Source organism: Microtus ochrogaster, chromosome 4 (genome assembly GCF_000317375.1).
Source record: "Microtus ochrogaster isolate Prairie Vole_2 chromosome 4, MicOch1.0, whole genome shotgun sequence".
Classification (NCBI taxonomy): Eukaryota; Metazoa; Chordata; class Mammalia; order Rodentia; family Cricetidae; genus Microtus; species Microtus ochrogaster.
Genome location: NC_022011.1, coordinates 14,084,501 through 14,103,015, shown reverse-complemented (window position 1 = coordinate 14,103,015; position 18,515 = coordinate 14,084,501). Strand labels below are relative to the sequence as shown.

At 51.8% G+C, this 18,515-nt stretch overlaps 1 protein-coding gene across 6 annotated transcripts in view; it reads right to left on the bottom strand.

The window, feature by feature from the left end:
- The window catches only part of Kifc3 (kinesin family member C3), a 33,368-nt gene that overhangs the window by 7,579 nt on the left and 7,274 nt on the right, over positions 1 to 18,515 (bottom strand). For 3 of the 6 annotated variants that reach the window (XM_013354276.2, XM_005345575.3, XM_026789693.1), the window contains exons 4-11: positions 13,715 to 13,853; positions 11,260 to 11,441; positions 2,692 to 2,757; positions 2,102 to 2,245; positions 1,771 to 2,010; positions 1,241 to 1,414; positions 618 to 765; positions 417 to 547 (exon numbers count right to left, since the gene is read on the bottom strand). In XM_013354276.2, the coding sequence (XP_013209730.1) occupies positions 417 to 547; positions 618 to 765; positions 1,241 to 1,414; positions 1,771 to 2,010; positions 2,102 to 2,245; positions 2,692 to 2,757; positions 11,260 to 11,441; positions 13,715 to 13,853 (1,224 nt within the window). The remainder of the gene's footprint in view (positions 1 to 416; positions 548 to 617; positions 766 to 1,240; positions 1,415 to 1,770; positions 2,011 to 2,101; positions 2,246 to 2,691; positions 2,758 to 11,259; positions 11,442 to 13,714; positions 13,854 to 18,515) is intronic. The other 3 variants (XM_026789689.1, XM_026789699.1, XM_013354279.2) reach the window with 3 other exon arrangements.

The window sequence follows — 18,515 nt, the reverse complement described above, 5'->3', positions numbered from 1 at the left end:
CAAAGCCAGAGAAACCCTGTCTCGAAAAACCAAAAAAAAAAAAAAATACAAAAAGCAAAATGAGCACCTAGGGATGAAGCTTGGAGGTAGAGCCTTTGCCTACCAGGAGCAAAGCCCTGGGCTCAATGCTTCTTATAGAAGAAAGAAAGTAAATAATAAACACAGTGAGCCAGGCATGGTGGCAAATGCCAGGAATTACAACACTCAGGAGGATGAGGCAGGAAAATGTAGAGCCAGGGTCTCAAAAAATAAATAAATTATTAAACAAACAAACATAATGGCTATAAGGATCCTGTAGCATGGATGAGAGCTCACGAGAAGAATGTCTTTTGGGAACAAGGCAAGAAGCTGTTGCATAGGGGATCTGAATACAGGTGACTGGCCTCTGCCAGCAAAGTCCCACTGGGTTTGCTCACCTCAGCTTTGACACTCCGAAGAGCCTCCTGCAGGAGCAAGGGGAAGCCCCGCACCTGCCGCTTGAGCCCATTATAGTCGTTGGTGAGGGTCCTCAGTGCAGGCTGCAGCGTCAGCAGGTTGGTCCTGACACCTATGGAGCGAAGGTGTTAGACATCTGGGCTTCCAGGCATGGGGCTGGGCAGAGCCGGCTTCAGGCTCACCTGCCAGGTTCTCGTGTACTGCCTTCATCTCCACCTGGGCCCGTGCAAAGGCCTCCTCAATGGCCCGGTTCTTATCCTCCTCCAGGGACTGCATCTCCTCCAACATCTGCCCGTGTGCCCTCTCCAGCTCCGCCTCATACATGGCAATCTGATGGCCAGGCCAGGAAAAGGTTCAGGAGGGAGTGTGAGAAAGGGCAGGGCAAGTGTGGAGAGGAAGCCCCCGAATCTCCTGAGCTTGAACTATGCCTGGCTGGTGTAGAGGGACGGAATGGCCTGCTTTCTCCACAGGGCTGCGAGTCTGCACAGACATCACCTCCTCGTATTAAAGCACAGTTCCAGCTGGTCTGTGCACATAACAGGTGATAGGCTATGTGCCCCCAAGAAACATGCGCTCAGGAGATTGGAAAAAGCATGGCGACACATGCAGTGGGACCTACTGAGCAAACCTGTGGGCTGCCACAGACAGCCCCTTATGATCACTTTCCTGTGTCCCAGGAGCTCCTGTGACCAGCTCATGTTATAGATGAGGGCACAGAGACTGACCACATGGTCAGGGGAAAGGAGGAACTAGACCCCGAATATGTGGTGTGGAGTCCCCACTACAGCCCTCTTGGCGCGCTCACCTGAGCCCGCAGCTGTACTGTCAGCTGATGGGAGTTCTGCAGCTGCTGCTCCATCTCTTTAAGCACCTGCCGCTGCATGGCCACTTGCTCCTGCAGGTGCTGATTTCGGGTCTGGGACTCGCTGAGGGCCTGCTTGGTCTTGGATGACTCCACCTCCACTGTCTTGATGACGTACTGCAGAGAGGGAAAGACAGAACAGAGCATTGGTAGACGCAGTTGACCCAACAGCCGCTGCTGGTAGAACAAAACCTCCAGGAGCTGAAAGGGTTCTGATTCTGCAGAATGCTGCAGGGCCTACTAGCATCTTCCAAAGGGAAGCCTGACTGAGGCCAGGCTGGGCACAAAAAACCAACAAGAAGGACAGAGACGACAGCAGGTGCACTTGTGCCGAGCATACAACAAGCCCTGTCACAGAGCCTGCCCTGGCAGCGAGCGCGGAAGGAGAGAGCCCTTCAGTCACACACACCTGGCTATCCACTGGGACAAGACCTGCCCTGGGCCCAGGATTCCTTCAAGGCAGCACGACTCACCTTAACCTGTGGGGACTGGGCCCTCAGACTGGCGATAGTCTCGTGGCTGTCCCGCAGGCGCCGGCTGAGCCGCTCCTCCTCCTGTGCTTTCTCAGCCAAGCAGTCCTTGAGCCGCAGCTCCACCTCTGCTAGCCGGTCGGTCTTCTGCTGCACCTCCAGGTTCAGCTCCGACAGCATGCCTTTGTTCTCAGCCACTTCCAGCTGCAGCTGGGACAGCTTGTCACGGAGCTGGGTGCTCTCCTGCAGGTAGTCAAGGCAGACAGGATAGGCGCAGGGCCACGCGGCACAGCTGAGCCCAAAGGCCCAGGGTGGCCGTGGCCTGCCGGCTTACCTGGCTGTGCTCACAGCCCTCGCAGGGCACCACCGGCTGTGCCCGAAGCTCCTGCAGCTCCACCTCACAGCGCCTCAGCTCCTGCTTCAGCTGCTCGTTCTCCACCATCAGCCTGTCCCGGTGCTTTTCCGCGTCGGTGCCTCCCTGTGGAGAGCCGGGGCCCAAAGGAGGCATGAGCAAGGGCACACACCAGGAGAGGTGAGATGAAGCCAGGAGAACAGAGGGAACGTGAAAGGAGGCAAAGAAAGGGGCAGCAGGGAGAGAAAGAGGCCAGGGGCTCAGAAAAACGTCAAGAGAGAGACAGGAAAGGAGGCCGTGAGGCGAGGCAGGCCTGCTCCCTGCTGCCTTGCTCCTTTCAGTCTATTTTCCTGAGTGTGAAAGTGACACAGAGTCACATTAATGCAGAGTTCACACTCCTGTTCTACGTCAGCAAAGACGTAGATCCAGCCCCCTGCTCTGTGGTGAGAAGTGACAAGCCTTTGACACAAGGCAGCCTAAGTTCAGGTAGGGCATGGGGACCCAACCACACTGAGGTGGGATCCTCTGCTTGGCATCCACCACTCCTCCTCAAAATGGCACTGGGGTCTCACCAGTTCTGATCGTAGTCGGCTCACTTCCTGGGCCTGGCTAAGGAGCTTTTCCTTCAGATGCTCCACCTGTGGGCACAAGCCAAGAGCACTGTGAGCCCAGGTCCTCACCACCAGCCCACACCCAGTCTGCTTGCCCAGCTCCAGTGATAGCCAGTGTGGCCCCTCTGACCCCAGGACCTCAGGTTTCCCTGTGTTCAAGCACCAGGCTATGCCTGGAACTCTGGTAAGCTGCCCTGTTTCCAGCGACCTGCAATGCCCACTCCCTGCAAGAATGTGTCAGCCATGGCCCTGCAGGAAGGCCTGGAGAGGAACTCTTAGGAAATTCAGGACCCCTCACTGGCACAGGCCCTTCAGAAGTCCCTGGGCTCAGCCTTGCCCAGCCCCCAGCATTTTCCACCTTGGGGAGCTTCTAGTGAATGGGCCCGTGAAACTGTCTTCTGCAGCCAGGACCTTGAAGAACTGTGACCAGGAAGATGGGCATGAACATGGACAAGCAAGATACTCAGTGAGGGGTGGTGACAATGCCTTGGATAAAAATCCTAGGACAGTGACCCTTCCTTGAGCTGCCCCCAACAGGATAGCATCCCTGAAGGCCCCAGACCCTGAGCCTATATTAGTCTGCCTCAGGAAGCCCCCTAGGGAACAGGCTTGGCAGATAAGATTCCGGGCAGCAGAATTTGCCAGGGCATGTTGAGTTTCTCCTCAGAACATTCTCTAGATGACTGTGTCACCTTGGAAAAGAAGTGGAGAGTCAAATGGACGTTGGTGGGTTAGGAGGCTTATATATCTATCTTGACCTCCAAAGTACTGAACTCTGATTACTAAATGGGGTGAAGGGGAATATTGTCTACAGACACCAGGCAGATAAGGCAGACCTCCCCCCCCCCCGAGACACACACACACACACACACACACACACACACACACACACACACACACACTTGGATACCTAATGACTACCTGAAGAAGAATCTCTGATGTGGGTACCCATGGCCAACGTCTGATGGAAACTCATACCCAGTACCTCAAAACTTATCTCAAGAGAAGCTAATACCGGGTGTGGTGGTGCACACCTTTAATCCCAGCAGAGGCAGGGGTAACTCGAGTTTGAGGCCAGTCTGGTCTATATGGCGAGTTCCAGACCAACCAGGGCTACATAGTAAGACCCTGTTCAAAGACGGGTAGGGTGGGGCCTGGATGTTTAGATGTAACATCTCAGATGAGCATGTAGCCTCAGAGGTCACTGTTCCCTAGGCCTGGACAAAGTGGCTAGCTGGGCAAGAGGAAGAGGGCCATGAGATCCTCCACCTTGCTGTAGACCCAGCAGGCCAGTGCAGGTCAACTCTTGATGGCCCACGACCCCACTGAGAGAGTGGAAGGCCCAGCCAGGCTGCCCATACCTCCAGGGGATAAGCAGGTGACCTAAAAGCTAAGACTTGAGAAAACTTGCCTGTCCTCACCTCTATTAAGTTCCTTCCTAGGGGCACTCTTAGCCATGGGCCCAGCAGGAAAGCAAAGCCCATGCCATTTCTCTACCCACTACCACTGCCCGTATGGGGCTGAGAACCCAGTGTGTGCACGCCCTTTGGCTACAAGCAGAGTTAGGCAGCCAGAAAGCAGAGATGGTCTGAAGTCCACTATTGAGGAAGCAGCTAGGTCAGCTGTGGTACTGACTACAAGGCAACTGTGAAGCTGGTGCTTGCTCTTTGGTTTGTGGAGGGCAAAGCTGGAAGTTTGAAGTGCAACCTCATCACTGTGTCTCCCAGACCTTCTGCCTTCACCCCCAACAAGCCCAGCGTGGACTTGGTGTGTAGCATCTCTGACCAGAGGGGTCTTTCCAGTCCTTTGTGACCACTCTGCCCTGCCCCCTGCATCCTGCCTCAAGGTAGCTATTAGCATCCTATCAAAGAGAAGCCTGTGTGGGAGATAGGAAGGAGCGGGGCCTCCAGGCTGCAGAATCAACAGTCCACGGAGTCTCCGTGATTTCCAGTCAGGTGTGAAGTGTATGAGTTTCTCTTGTGTTTCCCTTGCCCTACAGTAAGAGGATCTACTTTCTAACGCTTTGTTCTGCCTCACTGCATCTCTGAAGTTCTGACCTTGGCTGTTTCCAATTCTGGCTGATGCTGAGCGCTCAGCCCCGCTGTAGGGAACATGGGGCTGGCAATGCTTCCTGGGAGTCAGGGCCTCTGGTCTGTCTACAGCCTAGCTCCTTCTTGCATCACAATGGGAACTCAGGTGCTGCTGGCTCTGCTGGGCTAGATAAGGAGACACAGGAGATGGACAGGATGGGAACGACTTGTTGACAAGGAGTGGGGACCATAAAAGACCCCTTTGGTCAGAGATACCAGACACTAAGTTATCTGGGAGCTCATCTCAGGAAGCAGAGCTGGGGAATCTAACTCTACTGGTCTGAAGGGCACCCTGTCAGGGGCAGCCATCACCATCCATCAGGCACAGCCCACTAACTCCTTCATGGCCTCCCGAGGACCAGCTGCACCTGACTGGGGCAGGACAGTTAGAACCTGCTGCAGGGAGAGGGTCCCTGCCTGCGCTGGGAGGGAGGCTCTGTTTGGAGAGGGCTCGAGGGCAGAGAGCAGAAGCAAGTGGAGAGTCCAGAGAACTGGATGGGAGGCAGGAACAGGAGCAGAGAGCAAGGTACCACACCCTGCAAGCCTGTGCCGCACCTACTCACACACTTAGGAGGGAGGGCTACAAAGGCCAAGCAGATCGCAGATGCTCAGCGCGATTCAACAGCAGAGGGCAGTGTGCAGAACCCCAGAGTCCACAGAGGCGACGGCCCTCCCACCTAAGGTTATCAGCTAGAGCAGTGGCTCTAATCTGCGCCTGTGGATAGTGACCCCACCCCCACCCCGTGGCAAACCTCTCTCTCTGAAATTATCTACTTTATAATTTATAACAGGAGCAAAATTTCAGTTATGAAGTAGCAATCAAAATAATTTTATGTTTGGGAGTCACCACAACATGAGGAACTGTATTAAAGGGTTGCAGCCCTTGGAAGGTTGAGAACCACTCAGCTAGAGAAACTGAGGCAAGGGGCACAGCGAGTGGGTCCTGCCTGTCTACTGACCTGACATAAACCCACATTTACCATGGCAGAAGCAGCTGGATGGAGGTGGGTACCCGCTCAGGTCTTCATTGTCTCAGCTGTCTGCTCCCAACCCAGTGATTACCTCCCTACCTCCCATCATGCCTGGGCAGCGTGGTCAGCAGCTATCTCGAGGCATAAAAGCGGCTCTGCCAAGGGTTCTACAGAGCCTTGCTGAGCTGGCATTTCACCTGGAGCCCCAGGGATGGCAGCAAGGGGCGGGGTGGGGGGAGATCAAGGCAGTACCCCTCCCACAGCCACCTCACTCATTCTGCCTCCGATACACCCCAGCTGGGAGGCTCGCCTGGCCTGGTTGACACAGCTGTGTCAAGTGCCATGTAGTCCCCTCTGCTCTTCACCCCTGAGGGGCAGGGATAGCATTTGAGAACCCAGGATCCCAACCCTAACCAGACCTCTGCTCATGAGAGTAACCAGACAAGTCCCTTCACCTCTCCATGCCTCTCCGTGTCCCTGTCTGCACTGAGGTGACCTCATCAAGGTCCTGAAGACTAAGTGAGGAAATCTGTGCAATGTGCTTGCCAAGGCCTGGCATATGACATACTCTACTACAAACTGAGCAGCTGGCATCTGAGTGTTCAGGACCAGAAGTTTTCTGTAGTTCAGATTTTTAAATTGTTGCGTATACACTGTGAGACATCTTGGGCATGGTGCCCAGGTCAAATTCACTTGTGTGTCACAAGCACCTTATACACAGAGTCTGAGGTAAATTTTACAGTATTTTAATAGCATTTTTGTGCAAGGAATAAACTTTGTTCAGGCTTAGCTGTCAAAGTTGTAGCATAGTGTTTGGACTTCGGAGCATTTGGGATTTGGGATTAAGGCTGCACAGCCTGGACTAGCATAGAAGATCTGTAGTGACCCCTGAGCTGCTTTCCTAGTGCCTTGCACTAGTAACTGTAGACGAGTGTTGAACGCAGGAGTGCCCTCAAAGACCACAGTGAGTGGTGAAGTTGGGTCAGAGCATGAAGTCATCAGCATGGGTGGGCCGGCCATGAGCTAGGGTGGGCTGACAGAAACCCACTCCACTAAAGACCAGAATGGCCACATGACTTCACACAGAATGCCAGGTGGGAATGTCAAAGAAGCCACATCTTCCACTGTCAGAAACAAAAGTGAAGGTCAGGGCTGGGGTGTGGCTAAGCACTTGGCCAGCGTACACAGGCTTTGGGTTCAATCTCCAGAACTGGGGGGGGGGGACAGATTTTCATGCAAATTGAGATTTAAAACTGGTGAGTAATTTGATTTTAAAATCAGGCCAGTAAGAACTATTAACTTCAGCAAAGTTTTGCAGGATGTGAAATCAACGCAAGAAATCAGTTGTGTTGCTATAACAACAGACTATTCAAAGTAGAAAATAAAATCATTCCATTCTCAGTGGCATCAAGAAAGAATGAAATCAGACTACATTTAAATGAGGAGATGGGGAGATGGCTCGTTGGTAAAGTGCTTATTCAAGCACACAGATCTTGGTTCAGGTCCCCACCATCCTTTCAAAAGCTAGGCACGGGGCTGGAGACATGGCTCACTGTTTAAGAGCACTGGCTGCTCAGCCAGAGGATCTGAGTTCAATTCCCAGCACCCACATGGCTGCTCACAGCAGCCGTCTGTAACTGCAGTCACAGGGGCTCTGACACCCACTTCTGGCCTCCAAGAGCACAGCGTGAGTGCGGTGCACAGACACACATGCAGGCATGGCAGCACACAGGGCAGCACACGCCTGTAACTCCAGTGCTGGGAATAAGGACAGAGACAGCCAGACAGATCCCAGGGGCTCGTCAGTCACCCCGTCTAGCTAGTCTAGCTGAAATGGTGAGCTCCAGGTCAGTGAGAGACCTTATCTCAAATATAAGGTGGAGAGGAATAGAGGAACACAGTCTATGTCAGTCTCTACCCACACATACAGGGACATGCACCCGCAAACTCGTGTGAACATGCATGTGCGTACATAATGAGAAAGGTAAGAAGACATCATGAGAACTACAAAGTGGGCTGGAGAGCTGGCTCTGAGTCCAATTCCCAGCAACCACATGGTGACATGGTGGCTCACAACCACCTAGAATGAGATCTGGGCCGGGCGGTGGTGGCGCACGCCTTTAATCCCAGCACTCGGGAGGCAGAGGCAGGCGGATCTCTGTGAGTTCGAGACCAGCCTGGTCTACAAGAGCTAGTTCCAGGACAGGCTCCAAAGCCACAGAGAAACCCTGTCTCGAAAAACCAAAAAAAAAGAATGAGATCTGGTGTTCTCTTCTCTTCTGGCCTGCATGCTACATGCAGGTAGAACACTGTATACAAAATAAGTAAATTTTTTTTTTTATAGAAAACTACAGCCAGGCAGTGGTGGTGCACACCTTTAATCCCAGCACTTGGGAGGCAGAGGCAGGCGGATCTCTGTGAGTTCGAGACCAGCCTGGTCTACAAGAGCTAGTTCCAGGACAGGCTCCAAAGCTACACAGAGAAACCCTGTCTCGAAAAAACAAAAACAAAATCAAAAAAGAAAAGAAAAAGAAAACTACAAAGGTCGCTGAAGGAGATTAAAGATGGCAGTAAAGGAAAGTGTCTTGCAGCCGTGGGTTGAAAGACTCAATAAAAGGCTTGCAACAATACCCAGAGAAATCTAGAGATCCAAGACAATTCCTACCAAAACCCTAACAGCATTTTCTGAAGACATTAAAAAAAAAAAAAAAACCAGCCAAAAACTCATCTGTGAGCTAACAGACACCGAACAGACAAGTGCTGCACAAGAGGAATGGAGGTGGAAGCCGTGTCTTGACTTCGCTCCGGCAATGAAGCAGTGCGGCTCTGGCTGGAACAGACAGGATGGAGACAACAGAGAGGAACAGAGAGGATGAGAGAGTCCACAAGAACCCCAGACATGTTCTAGTTGTTTCTGACAAGGGTGCCAAGACCATGGCATAGCAAAGAACAATCTTTCTGACAATTGGGGGTGGCAGATTGGTTCTCCACATGTCAAATAATAAAGCTGGGCCCTTACCCATGTACCACAGAGCAATATACAAAAAGGATAGCAAATGGATCAAAGACCTAAATACAAAAAAGAAAATATAGAAAAAAAAACCTTCATAACACTGAATTTGGCAGTGTTTTTTGATATGGTCAAAACATGAACAGTAAAAGAAAAAACTAGCTAAGTGGTCTTCACAAAAATTAACTTCAGTACTTCTACAACTCAACAAAAGTCACTAGAAGAGGGGCTGGAAGCGATGCAGAAGACCCAGGTTTGCTTCCTAGCAACCACAAAGTGTCTGCACAACTCCAGTCCCAGGGGAATCTGATGCCCTCTTCTGGCTTCTGCAGGAACTGCATGTATGTGGTACACAGACGTGTGCAGGCAACAAACACACACACACACACACACACACACACACACACACACACACACACACACACCATTAAATCATGGGTGTAGCGCTTCAGGTTAGCATCCCTGGACAAAAGACACGGAGCAGAGTGAAAGGTACACACGAAGTGGAGGGAGACATGCAGATCAATTTCCTGAGAGAGGATTACTGTCCAGATGACATAAAGAACTTCTATAACTTAACGACAGAAATCCAGTCACCTGGATAGAAAAATAAAGAACTGGGCTGGAGAGATGGCTCAGAGGCCAAGAGCACTGACTGCTCTTCCAGATGCCCTGAGTTCAATTCCCAGCAACCACATGGTGGCTCATAATCATCTAGAATGAGATCTGGTGCCCTCTTCTGACCTGCAGGAATACATGCAGACAGAAATTAAAAAGAAAAACGAAGAACTTAGAAGCTACAGTGAGACACCACTGCACACCCACCAGAAAGGCTGTTAACTAAGTGTCAGTGAGGATACAGAGACACTGGAACCCTGGGCACTGCTGGTGGACATGGGAAAACTCAAAATTAAAAACTGAGTTAGGTCTGGGAGCACTCCCTGTAGTCCAAGCCTTCAGGAGGCAGAGGCAGGATTATTGCCTGTGAGATCGAGGCCACACTGGTCTAAGAGTAAGCTCCAGGCCAGTCAGGGCTACACAGCAAGACTCTAAGAAAAAAAAAAATGTATAACGGTAATTATAACAAACTGAGTCAGGTACGTGGTTCACACCTGTGGGGGTGGGGGCAGACAGTGGCAGGTCATCTCAAGGTCAACAGCAGCTTGAGGCAGTATCAAGATCCTGTCCCAGGAAGGCACAGTAGCACAAACTTCAATTCTAGCACTTGCAAGGCAGAGAGAAATGGATCAGAGTTTCAGAGTTTGAGGCTGACCTCGTCTACACAGGGAGCTCCAAGCCAAGCAGAACTACATAGTCTGAAACAAGAGGAAAGTCTCAACACTGAGTCTCAATAAGGAAAATAATGAAATCCTACATGATTCAGTAATTCCAATTCTGGGCATACGCTCCAAAGAACTGAAAGCAGGAACTTGAAGGGACAGTGGTACATGGTTACTGGCAGTGGTCTTATTCACAGTGCCCAGAAGGTGGGCACTACCCACTATGGAGTTTCAGGGCACATGGGGCTAGATCACGAGCTTATCTCAGAAAGACCAAAACCAAAGCCAACAGCCAACAACACAAAACCACAACAAAAGCCACTGTAGGCTCAGGAAGACAAGAGGCCAGAGGAACCCATGGGGCATCACACATTATAGTTCATGATCAATGTCCTGTCCACACTTATGACCCACCCATCTGATAACCACAAAGCCACACGCATCAGCTGGCCAGAAATGAGAAGATGGAGTTCAGAGGATAGACAATGTTCCTACAGCCAAGACAGCCTCAGGCAGACATATTTCCCCAGTTCTAACCTCCCTATGACACAGTGCAGCACAGAGCATCAGGGAGCACTGCAGGGTCCTGTTGTCAAAACCATCTACAAGTAAGGTGCAGACTGGCAGTTACCTATCCCTGGGCCACAGGGCCAATGAGTCCTGCAGAGTCAGGGTTTACTCCCGTCTCCAGGCCCAGGAGTTTGAGCATGTCTCCACAGGATTGGACCCTATAGAGAGTAGCTCATAGATACAGAGCTTCAGGAACCATCCCTGGAGAACACTGTTGTTATAAATACATAATCAAAAAGTTCACAGATAAAACCTGAGCAAAGGCGAGGTACCCTTTTGAATTCCCAGGTCATCTGAGAAGATCCTCCTTAAAGTGGAGCTTTAGGGACACCAGGAAGGCTGGGTACTCCACTTTCAACTTCCCTCTTGATAAGCAAGTAGATTTCAACAATTAAAGGGAAAAATGTTTTGTTTGGGAAGATGCTCAGGTGCTAAAGACACTTGTTGCCAAGTGAAACAACCAGAGTTTGAACCTCCTCATCCTGTAGCATCTCCCCAAACCAGATGTCACCACCTGACTTCTGGTGGGGTCCAGGTACCTTAACAATGTCCTCTGACCTGTTCCACAGTGGGCAGTGGCCTCTGTTTGTCCCTGCCTCCCCAGGTACCTGGTTCTGCAGCTGGATAGTTGTGGCTTGCCGGTCACTGTCGTGGAGGGCCAGCCTTTCCCGAAGGACCACCAGCTCCTCCTGAAGCTGGGACATGGCCTCCACCGTCCTATGTACCACGGGGTCTGGGCCTGGTGACCCTGACAGGCTTGAGCACCTCCCGATGCCAAAGAGCCGCCCACCTACAAGCAAAGTAGTGGCTGATGAGCACGACAGTGAAGGTCTGCTTGGAGGAGGGGTGCGGCCATCACCACAGGGCACACTGTCGGTGGGAAGAGGATGCAGGCAGGTAGGGCTAGGATGAGGTCTAGAGGCTACAACAAAATGGGTTCACAGGGGACTTCCAGGTCTGCCTTGGGGAAGTCACTTTAGCAGTAACTTCTGGGGACAGAACTGCCTAAACCAAGTCTTAGGAAAGCATTTTTTATTGAATCCCCTCAAAGCAGTGTGTCTCCAGACAACTGACACTGGGAAGGAACAGAGGCTCACTCAGAAAGAGCTCTTCATGCTAAGACACACCCTCTCAAAAGCACGGCAGAGAGGATGGGGCTTTCCCAGCTGCTCTGTGGACAGTGGTCCCCTGTGCATGGAGGAGGAGCAACCAGGCATATTCTCAGGCTGATGCCTGCACGTGGGGCCACACATGCACAAGAAAGGGACATGCACCAAGTCAAGCAGGGCCTCAGCCCAAGTCCTCCCCATCCCACACCTTCCCCTGTTCTGTCATCAGAGTGGAGACACATGACAAGCATCAAGGGCTATGACCAGTGCTTGCTCCAAAGCACTGAAGAGGAGCATGGCCTGTGCACTGAGGAACCAGCTGCAGTCCAGGGGGACAGGAGAAGGATTTGCCTTCTCTCCCCAGCAGCCCAAGCGAGGCCCTGCAAAGTATCTGGGAGGGCAGAGGGTTGGTGCTAGCTGGTGAACCTTTCACTTCGATGAGGTCTTAGCTTCTGGCCTTCCCAGAGGTGAGGGGCCTCCCTGTGCCTGATCCCCAATGGACCCCTTGACTACAGTTCTGCAAAGCCCCGGAGCAGCACAGGGAATGGGAGGCAGCAGCAGCAAGGCTGCTGGGGGAAGGGGTTCTGCTCCCACGGGTGGGGCTGGGAGGCCCTCCTTCCACAGACAATTCATGCTTAGCCAATGGCCTCAGCTGTGTGGCTCTGCATGTGACACAGCATGAAAGTCACACAGAGCTGGCCCAGCCTCTGTGATCTATTCTAGAGGCAATAAGGGCAGCCCGATGCTTCTAGGCCAGCACACGGGGCTGCCACATGATCAGCATGGCCACAGACTGTACTGTTGCAAAGAGAATGTGCTGGGCTCGGCTGAGAGCCAATCTAACCTCTTGAGTCACATGGGAGGGACCCTGCAGGCTCTTCCAATGTGCTAAGCCCAAAAGCAGCCCTGGGAAAGGAGCTGGGCTCCCCCAGGTAACACAGGTTTGAGTGACTATCCCGGGTCTTGGCAGGCCTGCCTTCCATGACACGGCTCCTGTCCCAGGAGGCCCTGCCTGAGCCCCAGACCACAGCATGGTGCCCTGTGCAGGGGCCAGGAGTTGTGTGGGACCTGCAGAGTCGTGGGTAGTGGGAGAAACACTCTTGAAGAAACAGAAGGAGGTCTGAGAATGGGGAGAAGGGAGGAGAGGTGAGGTCCCAGGGTACCTGAGCAGAACAAGCCTGTGCTGAGGAAGCCACCACCTAACAGGTCAGTTTCTAGAAGCACACCCACCACAGGGCCCAGGGATCCGGTATTACGCCAGTCCTCATTGCTAGGAGGATCTAGCCTTCCTCCTCTGAGCCTATCCCACCTACTGGCCAGGTGGTGACTGTACTGAAATCCTGGCTGCTCACTGCAGATTCTGGGAAGTGGCACCTTGCCCTGAGGCTGCCTAGGATGCTCTTTCTCTGTGGCCACTGGTCTGTACTTACTATAGAAACCCCAGAGGACAGCAAAGGGGCCTGGAGAACCTTCTAAAACCAGTCAGCTCTGGGTGCCCATTTTGGGCCGAGGATAATGGAACCACAGGCTCAGTTTTCTCAGCCTGAAGGCAGGGGAACAATTCCCTGCTCTCTAGATCCTCTGACCAGAACAGCCAGGCTCTGTAGCCAGCACCAGTGGCGTCTGGGAGGCTGCTCCTGGGCTCTGCTTTAGATGGGTGCTTGGAAAAGACAAAAAGAAGGGAAATCCAACCCCAGCCTCCAGTGGCCAAGGTCTCTTATCACTGGGTGGAGCCCTGGTGGCCCTGGGACAAGGGGCAGGACAAGAAAGAGGACAGACACATGGCTGTCCCTGGATTTGGAGGAGGCTGTCCAGGGTCTCAAGTTCACATTGGTGGCCAGACCTGCTGAGCCACCTCCAGCTGTGGGACAGAGCATCACACAGCTGGGACCCCATGGGAGCCTCTGTCCTGCACCAGTTCAGCCAGGTGTGCTGATGGGCTGACCTCCTTTACCTGTATTTTCTACATTCATGGCGCCACCAGCTTCTGGGGCCTCCCGGTCCCGCCTGGGGGCCGGCGCCTGCCTCTTCGGGAGCTTGTCTTCTTTCGTCCCCTGACTCTTGCTCTCGCACCCCTTGTCCTGCAGGGCCTGCTGCCAAGACACAACCAGAATCCTCTCGTGAAGGGGACTATGTGAGCATTCTTGTCCCAGGGCCCAGCACTTTGTCTCCCAGCACGAGGTGTGGACAAAGAAGCCTGCCTGGGATCCGGGGAAGCCACACTAATATCCCACAGGAAGATGGCGGTGACTTATTCTTGGGCCCCACAGTAGCCGGCCTCCACACTGAGGACGCTGTGGTCCCCAGTGAAGCTAGTGCTATCCCTGCAGGTTCCGTGGGGCAGAAGTCACAGGTGAGCAGCTGGTTCACACCATCACAGGCGACTATCCAGTCCTGCCATACACACAGCAGGCTTGGGGCAACTCCCCTGTAGTGTCATCTGCTGCAACACCTTGGCAGATGGCCTCCCACCTAAGGATGGCACACCCAGGAATAGGAGGCTGCACATGAATCCACCTGACAGGGAGAATGACCACTCTGCCACCTCCCTGCTCTGCCCCATGAGGCCATCCAGGGGCAATGTGATCACATATCCCCATCAAGGAACTGAGACAAAGGTAGCTGGGCTGGAGCAGAAGAATGGAGGTGTGGGAAAGGGGTGTTTCATTTAGAGACATCCCCTATAGCTCAGAGAAAGACACCAAGCAAGGGTCAGAACAGTGTGGGAAGGTGTGATCCATTTGAGGGTCATACACAAGATGCAGATGAAAATGAACTGGAGTTCACAGGCTCGGGGTTTCCTCACTGTGCGGTATGCACACACAGAGGCCCACTGAGATAGAAACAAAAGCAATTTAAACTTGGGAAACGGAAATAAATTTCACAACAGGAGAAAAGGTGATGAGCAGACAGGGCCTTCCTGGTCCTTCTGGGGATGTCTGGAGTTTGAATTTTTCACCTCAGAAACACAGTTTGGTTTGGTTATGTCCATGGGGACATCTGGGAGAGAATTTTATGTCTTTGTGTCCTCTTTGTGTAACCTATTTTTATATATACAGGGTCTCACTCTGCAGCCCAGCCCTGGTTGGCCAGGAACTTGCAGAGATTCATCTGCCTCTGCCTCCTCATTACTGAAATTTAAGGTGTACGCCAACACCCCAGGCCAGGTGATATATATATATATATATATATCTTTAATACTCAGTACAGGGAGGGCAAAGCCCAGTGAGATAGCAAGTCAGACCTGCGCGCTGTGTGGTATGGACAAATTCTGCACCATCACAGTAGCTGTTTCTCTGTCTCCCTCTGTTGTCTCAATCTAGAACCACTGACCTCTGCCTTCCAGTGCCAGTAGGCAAGTCAACGGCAACAACAAGAAAAGCACATTTAAGGTGCTTGGCATTCACTAAGCGCCACATAGATAGCTGTGGTCCGTTTATAAGTTCTCTAACCTACATCTTTTACTAAGCACCAAAAGGCCAATCAAAAGAATTGCGAGGGTGAAAGTGGCCGGGGCAGGTACCTGGGGGGAGCCATGCCCTCAGCCTCTTTCTCCCCTCAGCTTTGTATTTAGGAAAATTCTCCTCAGCTTAATTTTGTCTCTACCCCTCAACCAACCGCAACGCCATCTTGAGCAGGTTGGGGAAGGTGGGGGTGGCAGGGACAGCAGCAGCTGGAAGTTTCCATTTGCCTTCAGACAGGAGCAAAGGTTACACTATTTCTGGGCTGCTGGCCGAAGCACCGGAAGGACAGACGTCCCCTGGGGGCTGGGAATTTCTGCACCACCTCTGAGGGTATAGCTCAGGCTGTAGTTGCTGGACCAAGGCTCGGGTGACCCGCAGGTTGTTTCACTGAACTTGGGACAAACTTTGGCACACGTCCATCCCCATTAACATGACAGAGCTCGGCAGGGGCCAGAAGGACATGAACTTGGAAGCCAGTCGCTATCAGCTTCTGAACAGCTCGTCAGCAGAACTGCTGAGCCCAGGCCTCCATAGCGGCCACAGCCCAGCACCCATAATCAAAGCTCAAGAACAGGGCCACCACCCAGCTGAGCAGCAGTTCCTCACCACAGCCTCCTGATTTAACTTCCCTCCGGTTTCCTTAACTGTTGTCTCGCCGGACCCACTCTCCTGCTCTCCTCCCTGACCTCACAAAGGCAAGAAGTGTGGGCTGTTCAGCTCCAGGAAGAATCTCAAGAGACCCAAGAAACATGGCGAAACACAGACTGCCCCTGAAGCGCCATAACCGTGGGGGTCCTGCCCAGAGCAGTGGGCCAGGGCCGCAGCTGCCCAGGGCATCCTGATGTATTTGAGGTCATTGGTGACTCTCTGGAGCTTCTGTTGGGCTGTCTTCCCTATATCCCTCCTCAGCATCCCTGCACCTGTGCTAAGATACATTGGCATAAGGCATCCAACCCATAAATATCTGTTCAGCAAATGCACATATTAAAATACTAACGCAGGAGGACTGAAGAGACCAGTAGTTAAGAGCACTGGCTGCTCTTCCAGAGGACCCAGGTTCAATTTCCAATACCCACATGGTGGCTCGTGACCATCAGTAACTCCAGTCTTCTGGCCTTCACAGGCAGCAGACATACATGTAGTACACAGACATATATGTAGTCAAACACACATACATATTAAAAATAAAAATAAATCTTAAAAATATACCAATGTAGGCTCGTACTCGGTGGTTTTGTGCACCAACTCGACACAAGCTAGTCACTCGAGGAAGACACCTCAGCAAAGGAAATGCCTCCCTGAGATCCAGCTGTAAGGCCTTTCTCATTTAGTGATCAATGGGGGAGGGACCAGCCCATGGTGGGTGGTGCCATCCCTGGGCTGCTGGTTCTGGGTTCTACAAGAAGGTGGGCTGAGCAAGCCATAGGAAGACAGCCAGTACGCAGCTCCCTTCCATGGCCTCTGCATCAGTTCCTGCCTCCAGGATCCTGCCCTGTTTTGAGTTCCTGTCCTGACTTCTTCAGTGATGAGTTGCAATGCTGAAGTGTAAGCCAGATAATCCTTTGTTTCCTTCCCAACTCACTTTGCAGTCATGGTGTTTTGTTGCAGCAATAGAAACCCTGACTAAGACACAGGCACTAGAGAGATGGCTCAGCAATTAAGAGCACCTGCTGCTTTTGTGTTCCCAGCACCCATATGCGGATTCATGTTGGTAACTAGTTCTAGACATGGAGTGTCAGCAGATCTGATCGATTCGGTTCCCAGCACCCACATGGTAGTTACAGGGATCTGATTCCTTCCGGCATCCCCAGACAGCAGATCCCAGGCATATACATGGTGCATATACATATATGTAGGCAAACATTCAAACACATAAAAATAACTCTAGAAACAAACCAAGCTAATCCTGCTGGGTATGGTGGCACACGCCTTTAATCCCAGCCCTTAGGAGACTGAGGTGGTAGATCCCTGTGAGTTTAAGGCCAGACAGGGCTGAACAGTGAGATCCTGTTTCAAAACGAAGCAAACAACAACAAAGTAATGTAGGCCAGTCAGATGGCTCAATGGATGAAGGCCTTAATACCCTGAGTCCCCATCCCCAGAATTTATACAAGGAGAGCCGACTCTCACAAGTTATTCCCTAGTTGCTCACAGGTGCTCTGTGCTCACCCCCACCCACGCCCAGAGACCCCATCCACCCCCCACATACACACAGTGAGTGTAAAACATCAACGTCACAACTGCTTGAATGTCAAAGGAGCTTGCTGTCATCAGAGATAACACCCAGGACAGACGCAGAGAATTTTGCCATCACCATATGAACCTGAGGCCTCACGCATGCTAGGCAAGTGCTCTGATGCTAAACCATACACGCAGCCCAATTACAGTTTATGGCAAAGTCTCAAGTAGAATATTACGCAGCTGTTAAGAAAATAGAGGTGGTTCTCTATGACTGATGGGTATGAAGAAATCTCCAAGATGACTGAGGGAAACAATACGGCGTAGAATAATATGTAAAGGTAAATATAAAAACCATATAAATGGAAGGACCATGAGGGGCACACAGTTTCTAGGGATTGTACTGTGAATTCTTTACGCCAATTTTTTTTTTTTTTTTTTTTTTTTTTTTTTTTTTTTTTTTTAGGTTTTTCAAGACAGGGTTTCTCTGTGGCTTTGGAGCCTGTCCTGGAACTAGCTCTGTAGACCAGGCTGGTAGACCAGGATCTCACAGAGATCTGCCTCTGCCTCCCTAGTGCTGGGATTAAAGGCGTGCGCCACCACCGCCCGGCCAGCCAATTTTTTTTTTTAGTGGGGAGGGGGTTGAGACAGGGTTGCTCTGTATTGCCCAGCTGACCTGGAATTAGCTCTGTAGACCAGGCTGGACTCAAACTCAGAAATGCACCTGCCTGTACCTCCCTAGTGCTGGGATTAAAGGTGTGTGCCACTGCCACCTTTCACACCACTGCAATCAAGTGAGTTGTGTTCAGTAGCTCAGATCTCAGTCTGTATGACCAACAGCAAGTTAGTTAACCTCTCTAAGCTTTGAGCATACCTGTCCTCATCTATAAAATCCATTCAAACAGTATCGTTCTGCTGAGACACGAGATGTATTGCCTGTATTCCAAAATAGCCCACCCATATATAGTAAGTCTGCCTTCTGAAAATCAATGACAACTGTGGAGGAAAAGAATCTCCCCATTCGGGCTGGAGAGATGGCTCAGCGGTTAAGAGCACTGCCTGCTCTTCCAAAGGTCCTGAGTTCAATTCCCAGCAACCACATGGTGGCTCACA